This window comes from Mesoplodon mirus (assembly GCF_964341445.2).
Source record: "Mesoplodon mirus genome assembly, chromosome: 11".
NCBI classification, from domain to species: domain Eukaryota; kingdom Metazoa; phylum Chordata; class Mammalia; order Artiodactyla; family Ziphiidae; genus Mesoplodon; species Mesoplodon mirus.
In genome coordinates, this window is record NC_138987.1 from 4116740 (window position 1) to 4132166 (window position 15427).

At 33.7% G+C, this 15427-nt stretch overlaps 1 protein-coding gene across 2 annotated transcripts in view; it reads left to right on the top strand.

Moving 5' to 3' along the window:
* The window catches only part of ZDHHC17 (zDHHC palmitoyltransferase 17), a 125311-nt gene that overhangs the window by 37007 nt on the left and 72877 nt on the right, over positions 1-15427 (top strand). For both annotated transcript variants that reach the window (XM_082636341.1, XM_082636342.1), the window contains exons 4-8: positions 1405-1482; positions 2072-2216; positions 7523-7587; positions 8242-8404; positions 15037-15162. In XM_082636341.1, coding sequence (XP_082492467.1) covers positions 1405-1482; positions 2072-2216; positions 7523-7587; positions 8242-8404; positions 15037-15162 — 577 coding nt within the window. The remainder of the gene's footprint in view (positions 1-1404; positions 1483-2071; positions 2217-7522; positions 7588-8241; positions 8405-15036; positions 15163-15427) is intronic.

Consider the following 15427-nt stretch of genomic DNA (forward strand, 5'->3'; position numbering starts at 1 on the left):
TGAACTAGGGTCTTAAAGCTACAAAAAATAACATGTTATAAAAATATAGTATTTTTCTTCCAGAGGTTTACAATGAAAAGGTGATAGAAGTTACTCTTCTTTATCATGCAGAAAAAAAAATTCCCCTAACCTTGTTAAAAAAAAGTTTAGAACTTCAAACTTTAGAACTAGTTTGGAAATCACTCATTGCCATAGTCCTAGCAAGGATTTGAAATGTGAGTAAAAATACGTCTCAGGAACACAGATATATTAACTATAGAGAAGGTAATAAAATTGCTTAAAAAAACTTTCTAGTTGGAATTTTAAAGAAAATATTTCCTATCAAAGCTGTTCTTTGGCTTTGCTATACTTCTCTTTGGGCTCAAAAAATCATTTTCAATTATTGCATTAATGTCTACTGGGTACCTTAAGAATCAGTTTAGGAGCATTTGAATGTTTGTGTTCAGACTATCTGATATTTTGGACTGGAAATATTTTAGTCTAGAAATATTTTAAGTTACTTCAAACCGTATGATAGAGTGGAATTGGGCCCTTCATTGCATAATGCTTTAAAAGCACCAACTTAAATGTATAAAGCAGAAAATATCTGAATCAAGCTTATAAGTATTGAATATATTAAATGTTTGGAACTATGAGCATTAAGAGTGAATGCATTAGTGATCTAAAGCAGCAATCACTTAGAACAGTTTAAGAACCTCAGTAATATACATATGTCAGACATTTGCCATCAAATGCCTTGAAATCATTTGTATTCAAGATTCATTGCATTGTTCAGTTCCAAAACAAGCATCATATAAGCAGCTAGGTCCTGTTCATTTCAGAGAATATCAAGATGTTATGACATGAATATAGTAAGAAACGAGGTTGCTCCTTCTTTTTAAAGCAACACAGCTTTAAAAGCATAACAAATAAGGCATCATAAAGAACCTTTATGTTATACTTTACAATGTATAAAACTCTTTCACATATGTTGTTTGATTTAATCTGTAGTAATCTTGTGAGGAAAGTAAAGCTGAGCTTACAAAGCTGAGCTTCTACCCATGGTAGGCTATGTGTCTGGCCTGCTCTACAGCTGTTGTAATTCCAAAATTCTACCTGATGCTGCTGTAGGATCCAAATCTTTGTGGTTCTCTGACTGCCTTCTTTTTTATATGATTGTTATTTGGCTTTGCTATTCTTTATTGTAATTTTAAAAAATTACTCCTTTTACTTCTGGAACAAAAGAGAGTGATACGTTTGATGTAAAATTCTCCTAATATATTTTAAAAACTCACAAAAGATTGTTTATTGTCAAAGGCATAAACTAGCATGAGATCTAAAATGAAAAACATTTATTTCTTTTCATACAGTTTCTTAAAATTGAAAATGAAAGTTGTCTTAATTATTTAAAATTTTGTCTTATAGATACTATATTTCGAAAGGTGCTATTGTGGATCAACTTGGAGGAGACCTAAATTCAACTCCATTGCACTGGGCCACAAGGTTTAAATTTAATTCTGGATTTTTTTTTTCCGTTTGGTTCCTTTAGCAGTCTATAAGTAACTTTAAAAAGAATATGAGGAAATTAATGGGAGAACTTGTTATGCCAGTAATTAATATCAATAATGTGCTAACATATTGCTGTCCAGCGTTACCTGCATTGGAAGCAAAGTTTATTGTCCAAAGTGTCCTTAAGGAATTAACCATGCTGATATTAATCCAGTTAATTATAAGATGGGGTTAAACTTTGGAATACTTTTGCAGCCTACATATGTTTACAATGAAAGTAGTATCTAGTTCATGGGACAATTAAGGTCATATTGGAATAGGATTAATAGAATATAGTAACTATTTATTACATATTTAAAGAAGTTATGAGTAACTATAAGTTTTCAAAGACCGTTTATACCAGTTAAGACTTAAGAACATAAAATCCTAAATGTGTCTTGACATATGCCTATTTTAAAATAACATAAAATAAGATTTGTGTAATCTTTTCCACCATTACCCTATTTTTTAAAAAAAGATCTTTCCAGAGTTTCTTGTTTGAACTAACTTTATATATTTAAGTGTTTATTCTTTTACGTTTTAGACAAGGCCATCTATCTATGGTCGTGCAACTAATGAAATATGGTGCAGATCCTTCATTAATTGACGGAGAAGGATGTAGCTGTATTCATCTGGCTGCCCAGTTTGGACATACCTCAATTGTTGCTTATCTCATAGCAAAAGGACAGGTAAAAAAAAGTCACAATGGGGTAGATTTTAATCAGACGTTCTTCATGGTTTAAATACCTAATATCATTGGTGTTAACAAGTGTAACAGTCTAGTGATATTTAAATAGTACTTTCTGATGGATGAAGAGAATAAATAAATATATAGTTAGTTTGTTATTGAGCTGTTTAACGTAAAATTGAGCTGTTTAACGTAAAAATATGAAAACCAGTTATGATCCAGATAATGATCCATTAAGGTGGGGTTTTTTTTATTTCCAGTAGTGACAGAGATGAATTCCAGAAAGTAAGGGAGAAAATTTAAGTATCTATTTTTTTTCCTTAATTACGTCTTTTGAATATATCATCTGAATTCATTTAAACTTTTTTGAACGTATTACTGGTTATTTTCTGTATTAAGTCCCTCTCAAGGGGGATACATTCCTTAAGTCATTTTCTCTGTTTCTGCTATATAAAATACTGCTTCTTACGTGTCAGAAAAATCTCATGATTTAAGTGATTCTTCCTGATTTCTCCTGAATATGTAGTGACTATAATCGTATTAAATATTATCAGTTTCCGTGTACCATGATTTTCATTTGTTTCAATAACATGTATTTTGTTAAAAATAATGTCACTCAGTTTTTCTTTCATGAGTTTTCTCTCGTTGTACTTAAACATTAGTTTTATAGCTAAGGATCTTATCATAAGAGAAAGACAAATGATTTTAATTCAGTGCTATTAACATATATTTGTTATTTTAATTTAAAATATTAGATTTAGAATTTGAATGGTATTTATTTTATCAGTCCTTTAAGGTATTTGCTGTTGGCAGTGCCAGTCAGTGACAGTTGTGTGTTGTACACTATTGCTAAGGAAAAGAGGCATAGACTGGTGAAATTAATTGCTGGAAGGGGGAGTTTATTATCCATTACTGTGTAAACAGACTACCCCCTAAATATAGTGGCTTTAGAACACAACCAACCATTGTATTTCACAGTTCTGTGGGTTGACTGGGCTTGGCTGGGTGGTTCCTCTTGTGATAATGGCAGGGGGCTGCAGTCATCTGGGGGCTCAACTGGGCTGGAGGATGGCTCACTTGCATACCTTATATCTTGATAGGAATAGCTAAAAGCCTGGCTCAGTTGACAGCTAGGCCTCTCTCTTTTTCCCCATGCAGTCTTAGAACTTCTTCTCCACGATACCCCTCCATGTGGTCTCTCTAGCAGGAAAGCCAGACTTCTTACATGGTGGCTCAGAGCGCCCAAAAGAGCAAGAGCAGAATCTGTCTGACTTTTTTTTTTTTTTTTTTTTTTTTTCTTTTTGCGGTATGCGGGCCTCTCACTGCTGTGGCCTCTCCCGTTGCGGAGCACAGGCTCCGGACGCGCAGGCTCAGCGGCCATGGCTCACGGGCCCAGCCGCTCCGCGGTATGTGGGATCCCCCCAGACCGGGGCACGAACCCGCATCCCCTGCATCGGCAGGCGGACTCTCAACCACTGCGCCACCAGGGAGGCCCTGTCTGACTTTTTTAAGGTTTTCGAACTGGCATAACAACATTTCTGCTCCATTCTGTCAGTTAAAGCAAGTAGCAGTGCCAGCACATGTTCATTGAGGGAACACAAGGGCGTGAATACTGGGAAGGGAGGTTTATTGGGGCCATCTTTGGAGACCAGCTGCCACAAGGGATCATCTTTGTTCTCCTATGGTTCCTTCTAGACTGGCAGTTGAAGCAGTAGATGGCGCTGTTGCACGTGCCATTGTCTTCAGTGGCCTTCTGTATTACAGATATAAGTTTACAACACATGTTGACTTTTTTTCTTCCAGTTTTTAACTGGGTAGGAAAAGTGGTGTAAAGTTTTCACTGTTTTTGTTAGCTTATTGATTTTGGAGTTTGGATGCTTCAGTAATCATTTTAACTCTGACATAGTATGTAGGCTGTAAAATTCTTCAAGGGCAGAGATTTTTGTCACAGTGCCTTTTGTGCAGTAAATGCATGATAATGTTAATAAATGTCTGACAAGTAGTTTTCTTTTTCATGAGTAAGAGTTTTCTTTTTTTTTCTGCTTAGAAAAGTAACACATACTTATTGTAAAATATTCAAACATAATAGAAGAGTATGACTTAGAGAATGAAATCCCACTTCTTCCTTTACCTCCCCTCCCCACTGAGATCACTTCCTTTAACAGTTTAGTATATATTTTTCCAGACTTTTTTTCAATCTATGTGCTAAAATATTGTAAAAGAAAACCACTCTAATGTGCATCGCATTATAGTTGAAATGGATACCAGAGTCCTTCTCTGGCCTATAGGACCATGTGTGGTCTAGCCCTGGATACCTCTGATTTCATCTTCTGTCATCTCCCCCTCAGTACTGCTTTAACCACACCCGCCTTCTTGCTGTTTATGAACAGCTCTGATAAGCTTTGTCTTAGGGCCTTTGTGCTTGCTCTTTTCTTCTGCTTGGTAATTCTTTCCTCAGTCACACAGTTAGTTCTCTTTTTCTCTCTCACTTTAATCAGATGTTTGCTCCATTTTTATTAGTTCTGATTAGTTCCCAATTATAAGCAGTAATAAAATTAGTGTATTTCTAATTTCTTCGTTCTCTTCCCTGTCTTACGTTGACATTAGTCAATGATACTGTTTTTCTTAGTGTTAACTTGTTCTGATAAATTTCTATTACTTGATTTTTCAGCTTTAAATAATATCCTTTGACTCATAGCTATTACAGGTTAGGCACTCATTATACTTTCTTTTCAGCCTTTTTCCATTTCCCCCCCATTTTTGGTTAATTTTATCAAATTTACATTCTTAGGGCCTGTAACATTTCCATTCAGTTTGTCATTCTATTCTTCACAATTGTTTCATGTTAGTTATACTGTTAAATATATTCAGTGCTCACTACCAATTCTTTTGGATGATTTTCAGGGAAAAAAAAGGGGAAAATGCTAAGTAATGGAGCCCTGTTGATCATGGAATTACCATAACCTTTTGATCTGGGCTTGTTAATTCTTCCTAATAGAGAATACTCATACGTCCAGGCTGAACTTGGAAAAGAAGTACCAAGTTTTAAACCCCGACCCAAAGAAAGAAAAGGTTGAATTTCGTTTTTCTTTTAGTACTCTAGAGATGTGGCATAATTTTACATTTTTTATTTTACTTATTAATATTTTAAATACTGTCACTTTTTAAAAAGAATATGAAAAGACTTACAACTAAAAAGGAAGAAGAAACTTAAACATGAGAATTTACATGTTTGCTTTAATTGGACATCAAATTTAGTTGAGCTTTCTTCAAACCAGGGCAGTGAAGGAAGTAAAATAAGTGACAGAACTTAACTCTCATATAAGAAACAAGGAGGTATGTCATTTCTTCAGAGAAGATTTTTTTTTTAAGATTTTTATTAGAAAAAAATCAACATGTATAATGTAAATATTGAGTGAGGTTACATGAGATGTTCCCAACAACACGTAAAATAAACTTAGAAATAGATTTGTAGTGATAAGGCATAACATTTGACTACAGTTTTCATGAAAGAGACTAAAACTAATGATGTCCAAGGATATGTGTTGTCAATGTGGTGGTTCTCAGCATTTTTTCTGCCTCAGTACGTTTGGATATTTGAGACATACGCCCATCAGTAAGAGTGGCTTACAGAGAACTGCTACACAGAGTTATGAAGTGTTTTCTAGTGTACTCACCATAACTCTGTCCTCTCTCCACTGACCGGTAAATTAGATAACATAACTTGGATAAGATCTGCTGGTTTAATGTAATCCAGGAATGGGAGATGGGGAAGGGAAGAAGAGGAAACTTAATATTTATTGCATGTCTGTTATGTTCCAGACTATGGAATTAGTTTGCTTTACACACATTATTCCATTTAATCCTCACAGGGGTCTTATGAAGCCATTATTTGTATTCACATTTGTAGGTGGGAAAGCTGAGGTTCAGAGAATTAATGTAATTTTGCCAATTTTATAGTTAAGTGGTAGAGCTAGGAATTCAAAATCATGTCTGTCTTATTCTAAAGCCCATGCCCTCCCCAAGCCTAGAAGAGTAGATAGATAAACATGTCTTTTCATTTAACAAATGTTTTTTGATTATCTACTCTTCTGGGCACTGAGAATACAAAGATGAATTTAAAATAATTTCTGTCTTCAAAGAAGTCCTGTTCTAGTTAATGAGACAGGTGCCTCAGGCAGATTGGAGTGGGTCAGGAGAAGGAATTTTAGGGAAGTGAAACTGATAGAATCCCTGATATATCAGCAAGTCTTGAAAGGAGATTTAGATAACTTGAGAAGAGTTTTGGTTGAACAGGTAGTAGTTTTAATTCTAATTTGCTAAAAAGAAAGAAAAAGAAAACTAAGCAAAAGGGAGAAAAAATGCAGTACCAAGGAAAGCAAAAAAGTTGGGTAGGAGAGGAAAGTAATCATGGTTTACTACATACTTTGTTGGGAATAGTATTCATATATATTTATAATAATGTAAATGTCAAATATTTATAGAACCAGAATTACAGTAGATCTTTTCAGAGGAAAGAATAGGAAAGGTACAAATTTGTGATGGGGCAGTGAGAAGAAAGAGAGAATTTGCCATTTTACATATTGAGGATATGTAAAATATGCATATTTAGGATAATGCCTAAAACTGAAAAATCAAAAAGTAGCAATTCAGGTATCTTATTTTAAAGATGTAGTGGTAAAGACCAAAATAATGAGCTAAAAAAAGTGAAAATGGTGGGGAGTAAGACAGAGGATTGCTTTATTACCTTGCTTTTTCACCAAAAGCTTTGTAGAATTAGTTAATTCTAAAAATATTTATGCGTAGTGATAGTGATAAAAAGCAAACTTTTTTGAATCTGTTGAAGTTTATTGAATTTATTCTTTGTTTTAAAATGCCTAGAAATAAACAGGGTTTTATTATTCCCTCCTATCATGAATTAGTATAAATAAGTTTTTCAGAGACGTAAGTCATTTATTTAATTGATCCTTTGTGGGTTAAAGATCAGGAGTATGTTAAGGTCTTTAAATGAAAACATTGAAAGGCTGAGTGAAGCATCTTAAAAGGGAAAATGAGAAATAGAAGTTAATTAAATATTGAATATATACTTAATATATGTCAATTAGATACTTATATCCACATTAATTAAAATATTCAGTGATAATAGTTTTATTTTAAAGTTAAGAAAGAAAATGTTTCATAAATCACCCTTGATTGAGTACTGTTATTATGTTGGCTTCTCCTGTGATGTGTAAATTATATTTTTCTCAGTAAATTTGGCAGGAACTTAAAAGTTTTTACTGTGTGACTTTCTTTTTACTCTATCAGGATGTAGATATGATGGATCAGAATGGGATGACGCCTTTAATGTGGGCAGCTTATAGAACACATAGGTATGTAACCGTTTATAAAATACTTATTCAGATAATTTTCAGCATAATAAAATGTAAAATAAGTGATGAGAAAAAGCAATTAATGTTATACTTACTAATATTTAAAATTCTTATAATGAGTACATAGTATATAACATAAATTACCTTCTTGGTTGTTTTGAGTTTCTTTGTTTACCTTTATATTGGTAATTGTAGTATCCTTAAGGTATTCTTCTTTTAACAATTTCCAAGAATGGAAGACACTACCTTCTGTTTAAAAAGTGACTCATTTTTATATGATTTGTATATTGGCAAGTTTCACATACTAATTAGTAAGTTGCCTTAAATCATTTTTGGAACAATCCAGATTCAAATTTAAATTTTTAATTGTTTAATTATATAGATATTAACGGCATTAATCCCTAGGTGAAAAATAATAAATGTCAGGACGAAGTATGCTCTCTCTTCGAAGTGGTTTCGGTTATATGGTGTTGCATGTATTTACTACTTCATATTAGGAATGTCGTCCCATTACTCGTCATAAAGTTGTTGAAAATAGGTTAGAATAGAAGGGTTCCAAGATGGAGTGCAACCACAGTCAGTTCAGTACCTGTAATTATTTCTATAATTGAAATTAGGGTTGTTGTTGTTGTTGTGTTTTTGTTTCCTTTTCAGTGTGGATCCAACTAGATTGCTTTTAACATTCAATGTTTCAGTTAACCTTGGTGACAAGTATCACAAAAACACTGCTCTGCATTGGGCAGTACTAGCAGGGAACACCACAGTCATTAGTCTTCTTCTGGAAGCTGGCGCTAACGTCGACGCCCAGAATATCAAGGTAACACTAGCCTGTATGGATTGTGCTTTGTGACATGTGGTTACCAAGATGGGAATTCCTTAATAAAACACAGGTTTTTTAACAGACTTTCAGAGATGGAAGAAACTTCTCATTTAAGCTCAACCCTTCCATGCAAGAATTTGTTTTGAAAGACTGATTTATTCACTTACGTCTTTTTACTATTGGAGTAATTTTCAGATTTTGGTGGCCTTTTCATTAGTGATTTCTTACTGACTTTTGGAAATTAAATTACATAATCTGTTTTTACAGCTGAATAGAACAGTTTTCTGGTTTCTTTAAGAAGATCATTGCAGAGAAGCACAAGTTTATATCACAAGTATGCATAATAACTTTTAGTAATTTTTTGACTTGGTCATTGATTGTCTCCTTTTTTTTAAAGTTCAAGACCTTTAAATTTGATAATCACCTTCATGATGTTTATAGGAGACCTCCTCTCCCCCAAATGCTGGACTAATCCAGGAAAAGTATACCAAAAAAGTATACAAAATTATCTAAGAGCAAAGCACAATTAACATTTACACTCTGAGCATTTAGAAATTTATAAATATTTCATGAATACCTGCAAGAAAATGCTATTGGTAGTCTTAAATTTTGGTTAACCATTCTCATTTTTAAAGCTTCAGGATCCACCATGTCTTCAGCAACAGACTCTTTCTGTGAAATGACTTTAAAGTTTTAAACATATCTTTTAATAATATGCATTCATAAATATCTTTGTGCCCGTTGACAGATTTTCTTTCATTTTGACTATAGACCGTAGTATTTTCTGAGTCATGCTTCTTAAATTTGTAAGGAATATGTGCTAATTAAATATGAAAGGAGTTCGAGTCATATAATAATCTAAAATGCCAATCAAAAAGTAGGTTATCTCCTGCTGGATCAGGGCATCTTTTTATGTTGCAATGAATAGTTCTTCCTCTATTTGATTACTCTAAGAAGAGAAGGTTAAACTACTAAAATAAAATAGTTTAAATTTATTTACGATTATAACCAATTTTTAGAAATGAGTCTAATTAGTTAAAAGTAAATATCAAATATCTTATTGGAAACTGTAAGAAATTGAGAAAAACGTGTATTTTCTTTTTCTTTTTTTAAAATTTCAAGCCTTCGTGTCTTTACCCAAAGTGATCAGAATGGTCTAGCATCTGCTAGTACATGTATGGAAAGAGGAAAGTCAACTTACCATAGTGCCTGACATGTGATGGGCGCTCTAAGTATTTGTTGACTGACTGCAGATTTGTGTAGTCTTGAGCTTTACCTCTAAGCTAGCTCTCACGACTATGCTAGCTTAACTCTCTGCCACTTCTGAAATCATGGAGAGACATTTTTGCTTTTCCAAACATTTTAAAATAGGAAGTTCTGAAAAGTTCATAACACTGTGAGTAGTAAATTAGGCTGACCCCAAGGCCTAAAGTAGACAGGAGGAGTTTGACTAAACCTGACCAATATCCCCATGAGAAAAAATTAATGAGATGACCTTATGTCTTATGATCTGAATTGCTTTAGAGTGTTATATTTTCATCTCTTAGCTACTAGATAGCCATTCCTAAAGTGAGTCATGCCCCAGGAATACATTTCTAGTATTTAGTGTTATATTTTTGAAAAAACAGAACCAATTTCACTACAGCAAATAGTGAGTCTCCATAGACTTTGCCAAAAGTCATATAAATATATCAAAATTACATTTGTACCTAAGAATTATGACAAGATGACTGCACAGTTTTGGAATTTGAAACTAGTGTATATTTTCAGAGCATTTAAAAATATCTTTTCTTACCATATAAAATTTTAGATAACTTCTCTTCATTCATGAACTTTAAGTATTTGAGGTGTGGTTTGTAAGTTTAATGTCTTTTCAACTTGTACTCCACATTAACCATTGTATAAACTTTGGTTAGTCTTAGTAAAAGAAATAATCTATAATGAATTTCAACAGAAAGGTAATGGTAAGAATGCAGATAGTTGAACTGATTTAAATGGTTCAAACCTTGTATTTTTAATGTTTTATAGGCTCAGCACATGAATTATTTGGTACCAAGATGGGATAAACTGGAATGCACCTTCCTTAGCTAGTACAGTTCATGTGACGACCTTCCAGAGTCTATCATGTCAAATAATTGAGCTAATTATTGTACCTGTAGAACTTTTACTGAAATACATCTATTTTTTTGGTTACTTTCTTTTTATTAATGTTTTAATTTTATCTGACTGTATCATCAAGGTTGGCCATTGACAAAAAGGAGTTATTTTAAATATAATTCCTTGCTAGCTCTGGAGTGACATTTTTTTTTTAACTTTTTATGAGGTATAATTGGTATATAACATTATACAACTTTCAGGTGTACAACATAATGATTTGACATCTGTACACATTGCAAAATGACCAACAAGTCCAGTCAACATCCATCATCTTACACAGTCACAAAATTTTCTTTTTTCTTGTGATGCAAACCCTCGAGCTTTGCTCTTAGCAACTTCTGAATATGCACTATAGTATTATTATTATTATCTTTATTTTGGCTGCACCGGGTCTTAGTTATGGCATGTGTGATCTTTGTTGCGGCATGCAGACTCTCTTAGTTGCAGCATGCGGACTCTCTTAGTTGCAGCATGCAGGCTTCTTAGTTGCGGCATGAGGACTCTTAGTTGCGGCGTGCGGACTCTTAATTGCGGCATGTGAACTCCTACTTACGGCATGCGTGTGGGATCTAGTTTCCCGACCAGGGATCGAACCGGGGCCCCCTGCATTGGGAGCATGGAGTCTTACACACTGGACCACCAGGGAAGTACCTGCACTATAGTATTATTAACTGTAGTTGCCGTTATGTACATTACATCCTCGTGACTTATTTCTTTTAGAACTGGAAGTCTGTACCTTTGATCCCCTTCACTAATCTTCCTCACTCCCCACAGTGCACTGCCTACCTCTGGCAATCACCAACCTGTTCTCTGTATTTATGAGCTCGAGTTTTGTTGTTGTTTGTTTTATTTATTTTTTAGATTCCACATATAAGTGATATCACATGGTATTTGTTTTTCTCTGTTTGACTTATTTAGAGTGACATTGTTTTTAAAGGAAATAAAGTCTAAGGAGTTGCTTCAGTTGCTCAGGGAACATTTATACTTTCAGAGTAAAAATAATCTTTTTTAACCACACTGGTGAAAAAGTAGATTTTTGTTTAAAAATGTACTTTTGGGCTTCCCTGGTGGCGCAGTGGTTGAGAGTCCGCCTGCCGGTGCAGGGGACACGGGTTCGTGCCCCAGTCCGGGAGGATCCCACATGCCGCGGAGCGGCTAGGCCCATGAGCCATGGCCGCTGAGCCTGGGCGTCTGGAGCCTGTGGAGCCTATGCTCCGCAACGGGAGAGGCCACAACAGTGAGAGGCCCGCGTACCGCAAAAAAAAAAAAAAAAAAAAAAAAGAAAAGAAAATGGAAGGGATAGATGAAGATCAGTTAGGCTTTCGTAATAAATCAGGCAAGTGATGATGTTAGTTTAGCCTGTGATTGTAGTAGTAGTGATGGAGTGAAATGAATGGATTTGGAAATGATAGTTTAGAGTAGAAAAGAAAAGGTAGATTAGAAATGAAGGTGAAAGAAAAAAACATCGATGACTTAGGTTTTGGTTTGAATAACTGAGTGTCTTGTGATATGTATTGAAGTTGTGAAGATGGAAGGAAACAGACTTTTTTGGGAGTGAAGGCAATAGAAATTGGTTCTGTTTTAGTCATATATAATTCGAGGTGGTACGTTTTAGCTATGTGGAATGTCAAGCTAATTAAGTAAACTTAATTTTGATAGTGAAAAATTCATTAATAAATAAAAAACAACCAACCTAGATTATTTGTCCTAGAATTTGACAAAGTCGATTCATAGCTGTGTATTTTTCCATTTTTCATTTTAAGTCTTGAGAAAGAAAGTCTGGTTGATAATCATAAATTGTACCAAGGTGGAGCCTGTAAATCTGGATATGGCTTTAATAGCTAGTAAAAGTTACATTCTCTAAAGAATATGAAAAATTATATTTAGTTATAATATTTATTAATTGGCCCTATTTCTTCTAAAATAGCTATTGTCTAAATAAAATTAAGCTTAAGTTTCTTAGAAATCTGTCTTGATATCCTTGTAAATTAGTTATTTGAGTAAGGGATTCAATTCTTTTAATATATAAACAAATGATTCTTTTATCAGAATAAGAACTTATTTTGCAGACAATAAATATTAAATGATAGGTGACTTTAAAATGACTACTTTGATCCTTAGAAGGATTAGGAATGGCCATAAACCCTTGATTAGAGGTTCTTAATCTGGGACCCAGCAGTGGATTTTGGTTAGGGGGTGGGTCCATGGACTTCTGAAATTGTTATAAATAAAGTATCAGCACTTTTCTGGGGAGAGAGTCAACGGCTTTTCATCAGACATGACTTAAATGAGTTCAAAAACCATGGCCCCAGATACTGGTTACATAGAATAAATTCAAATCTTCTGAAGTAATAACAGTGAGGAGAGGGAGTGGTTTAGGATACTAAGACTCTAAGAAAAATGACCTATGCAGTAATCCCTTTTCATGGTAGCATCTCATTTGTGAATTTAAAGAATATTTCACCCCCTTGCACATGTTTTTGGTTGATAAATTTAGATGAATTGAGTTTGGGGCGGGCAGTTAATCTGAGTGCTGCCTACGCATTTATGATTTTTCTTTCTAAAGTTATCAAAGGACATAATTTTTAGCTTGTGCAAAATATACAATTACTGAGCTTTGTTAATTAATATATTGAAAAACGCTTATATGGTTTCTTGAAAAGAGGTAAGAAACTATTTTCAGAAAATATCTCTTAAGTACCCCACCTAGATGGTCTCCAAGGAAGAATTTTCCTTAGTTTTAATAATGAGTTTCCACCTCACTTAGGCAAAAAGTGATCTTCCACCCGCCACCTTCCATAATGTTTATCACACCAAAACCCCTGAAGAATTTCTTTTATTACCAGTTAGTTACATAGTCTATAAATACTCCATGATTCTTGTTATTACTGCTGCTGTTATTATCATTTACTATTTTGGCTGACACATGGAGTGTTTAAATATAGACTTGACTTGGAACCCTGGTTTTAGTACAATTCTTTAAATTAATTGCTTGTTTATTTTACCAGCTGAATAAAAGAACTGTATAAAAGTAGTCAGATGACTAGAGGAGTAGTTGAAAGATTGCTTAAAGCTCCCTCCATCTTTTTATCTAGGCAATCCTTAGGTGTCACATGGCCCTCTAGTGGAAGGGATGCTCAGCTGGACCGAGGCAACTGCAGGATATTCTCTGGGAGTTGTTACCCAAGGGATTGCTTTTATTCAGGTAATCTTTTAGTTTGGATTAATTAGCTGGTTCTGCCGTAGAATTTCGGAATAGGTACGGAGACATTTTAAAACACATACCCCTATTTGTGGACGACTCCCCTGGATTAGCCCATTTCGTGGTAAATACTATTGATCTTTTTGTGCAAGGATTGGTTAGGCTTTTCGTTTTTATCGTTGTGTTGTTACTGTTGTTGCTCTTGGTGGTAGTGGTGTGTTTAGTGTGTTGTTTGGTTCTTTTTATGTTTCAGTGTTTTTTTTAAAAATTAAATTGTACTCCATACTTGATTAATAATTATCCCTCACAAGTAAGGAACCCAAGGCTCCTTATTTCTTTATTTTCATCCAGTTTTTTCAAATAAAATTTTAACATGTTTTTTCTTTTTTTAAAGTAATTTTGAATATTCATCCATAATTCTTGAAAGTTTGGTAAACAAAATTATTAATTTTACTTTTCTGTTTAAGGAAGGAGATAAAGAGTGAAGAATATTAAATAGAATAAAAATGCAGGTATCTAACTTGCAAAAGGAGAAATAAGATTGTAAATTAATAAAGGCAAAAAGAAGCATAGATCTAGAATTGGGGACACTCATTTCTTGTTTCTTACTGCCTTTAAAACATTTTAGTTCAGTTATACTCTTTGGAATTCTTTTTCTTTGCAGTTAAAGGGAGCTACAAGTCTATAATGTAAGATTAACCATTTTTTGTTGCAACCCGTGTTCTCTTTGGACATTTCTGGATGGGTGAATGAATTTAACATGATCAAGAATACCAATATAACAGTAGAAGTGGAAGTTGACTTTTCTTTTTCTTCCCTGTTCTTTTCCTCAGACTTCGTTCATCACTGAAATTAAACTGAGAGATTTCTGGCAGTTTGGTATTACAGCAGGATGGTTTGTAGCAATAACTATTACTAATGAAACCCTTAAAGAATATGAAATAACTGGATAAACTTAATGGTAGCCTCTGATCCAGCAGGTGCTAAAATACCTACTTTTTGATTACTCTCTAAGTTAAAATGCAAGCAGATATAGAATCTATTGAATAAGAGGTGTAAATACATTTTCTGATTGTACCTTGAATGGGAAGGTATAAGTAATATATGAGTTAGAGTTTTTTAGTAATTGACTTTGCCAAATGTAAAAACAATGTTAATGAAGTAATACTGCAATTTATTTTTGTGGAAGTGCTTTAAAAGTTAGTAACTAAAATATTCTGCTTTTCCTTTCATTTTTTTTAACGTGAATTTCTTTTGCTTATATTATCAGGGTGAATCAGCACTTGATTTGGCAAAGCAGAGAAAAAACGTGTGGATGATCAACCATTTGCAAGAGGCAAGGCAAGCAAAGGGATATGACAATCCATCTTTCCTTAGAAAGTTGAAAGCTGATAAGGTAAGTTCATGACTGAAGATTTTCAATATATAGTCTTTTTAATTAAGATTCATAAGCATATTTTCTTAGCATGAGTATTTACATTTACAGCCTTTAATCTTGGCATTGACCAGTGTAATTTTTAAAACATTATTTCACCCAAGTAAATAAAGGTAGAAACCAAAGTTTAAAAAAGATGGTATATGTGAAATTGTTTAGATTTCCATAGGCTACTAGCATTAATTCAGCTGGCCTTTGTTAAGTAATAGAGAGATAATAAAAGTTT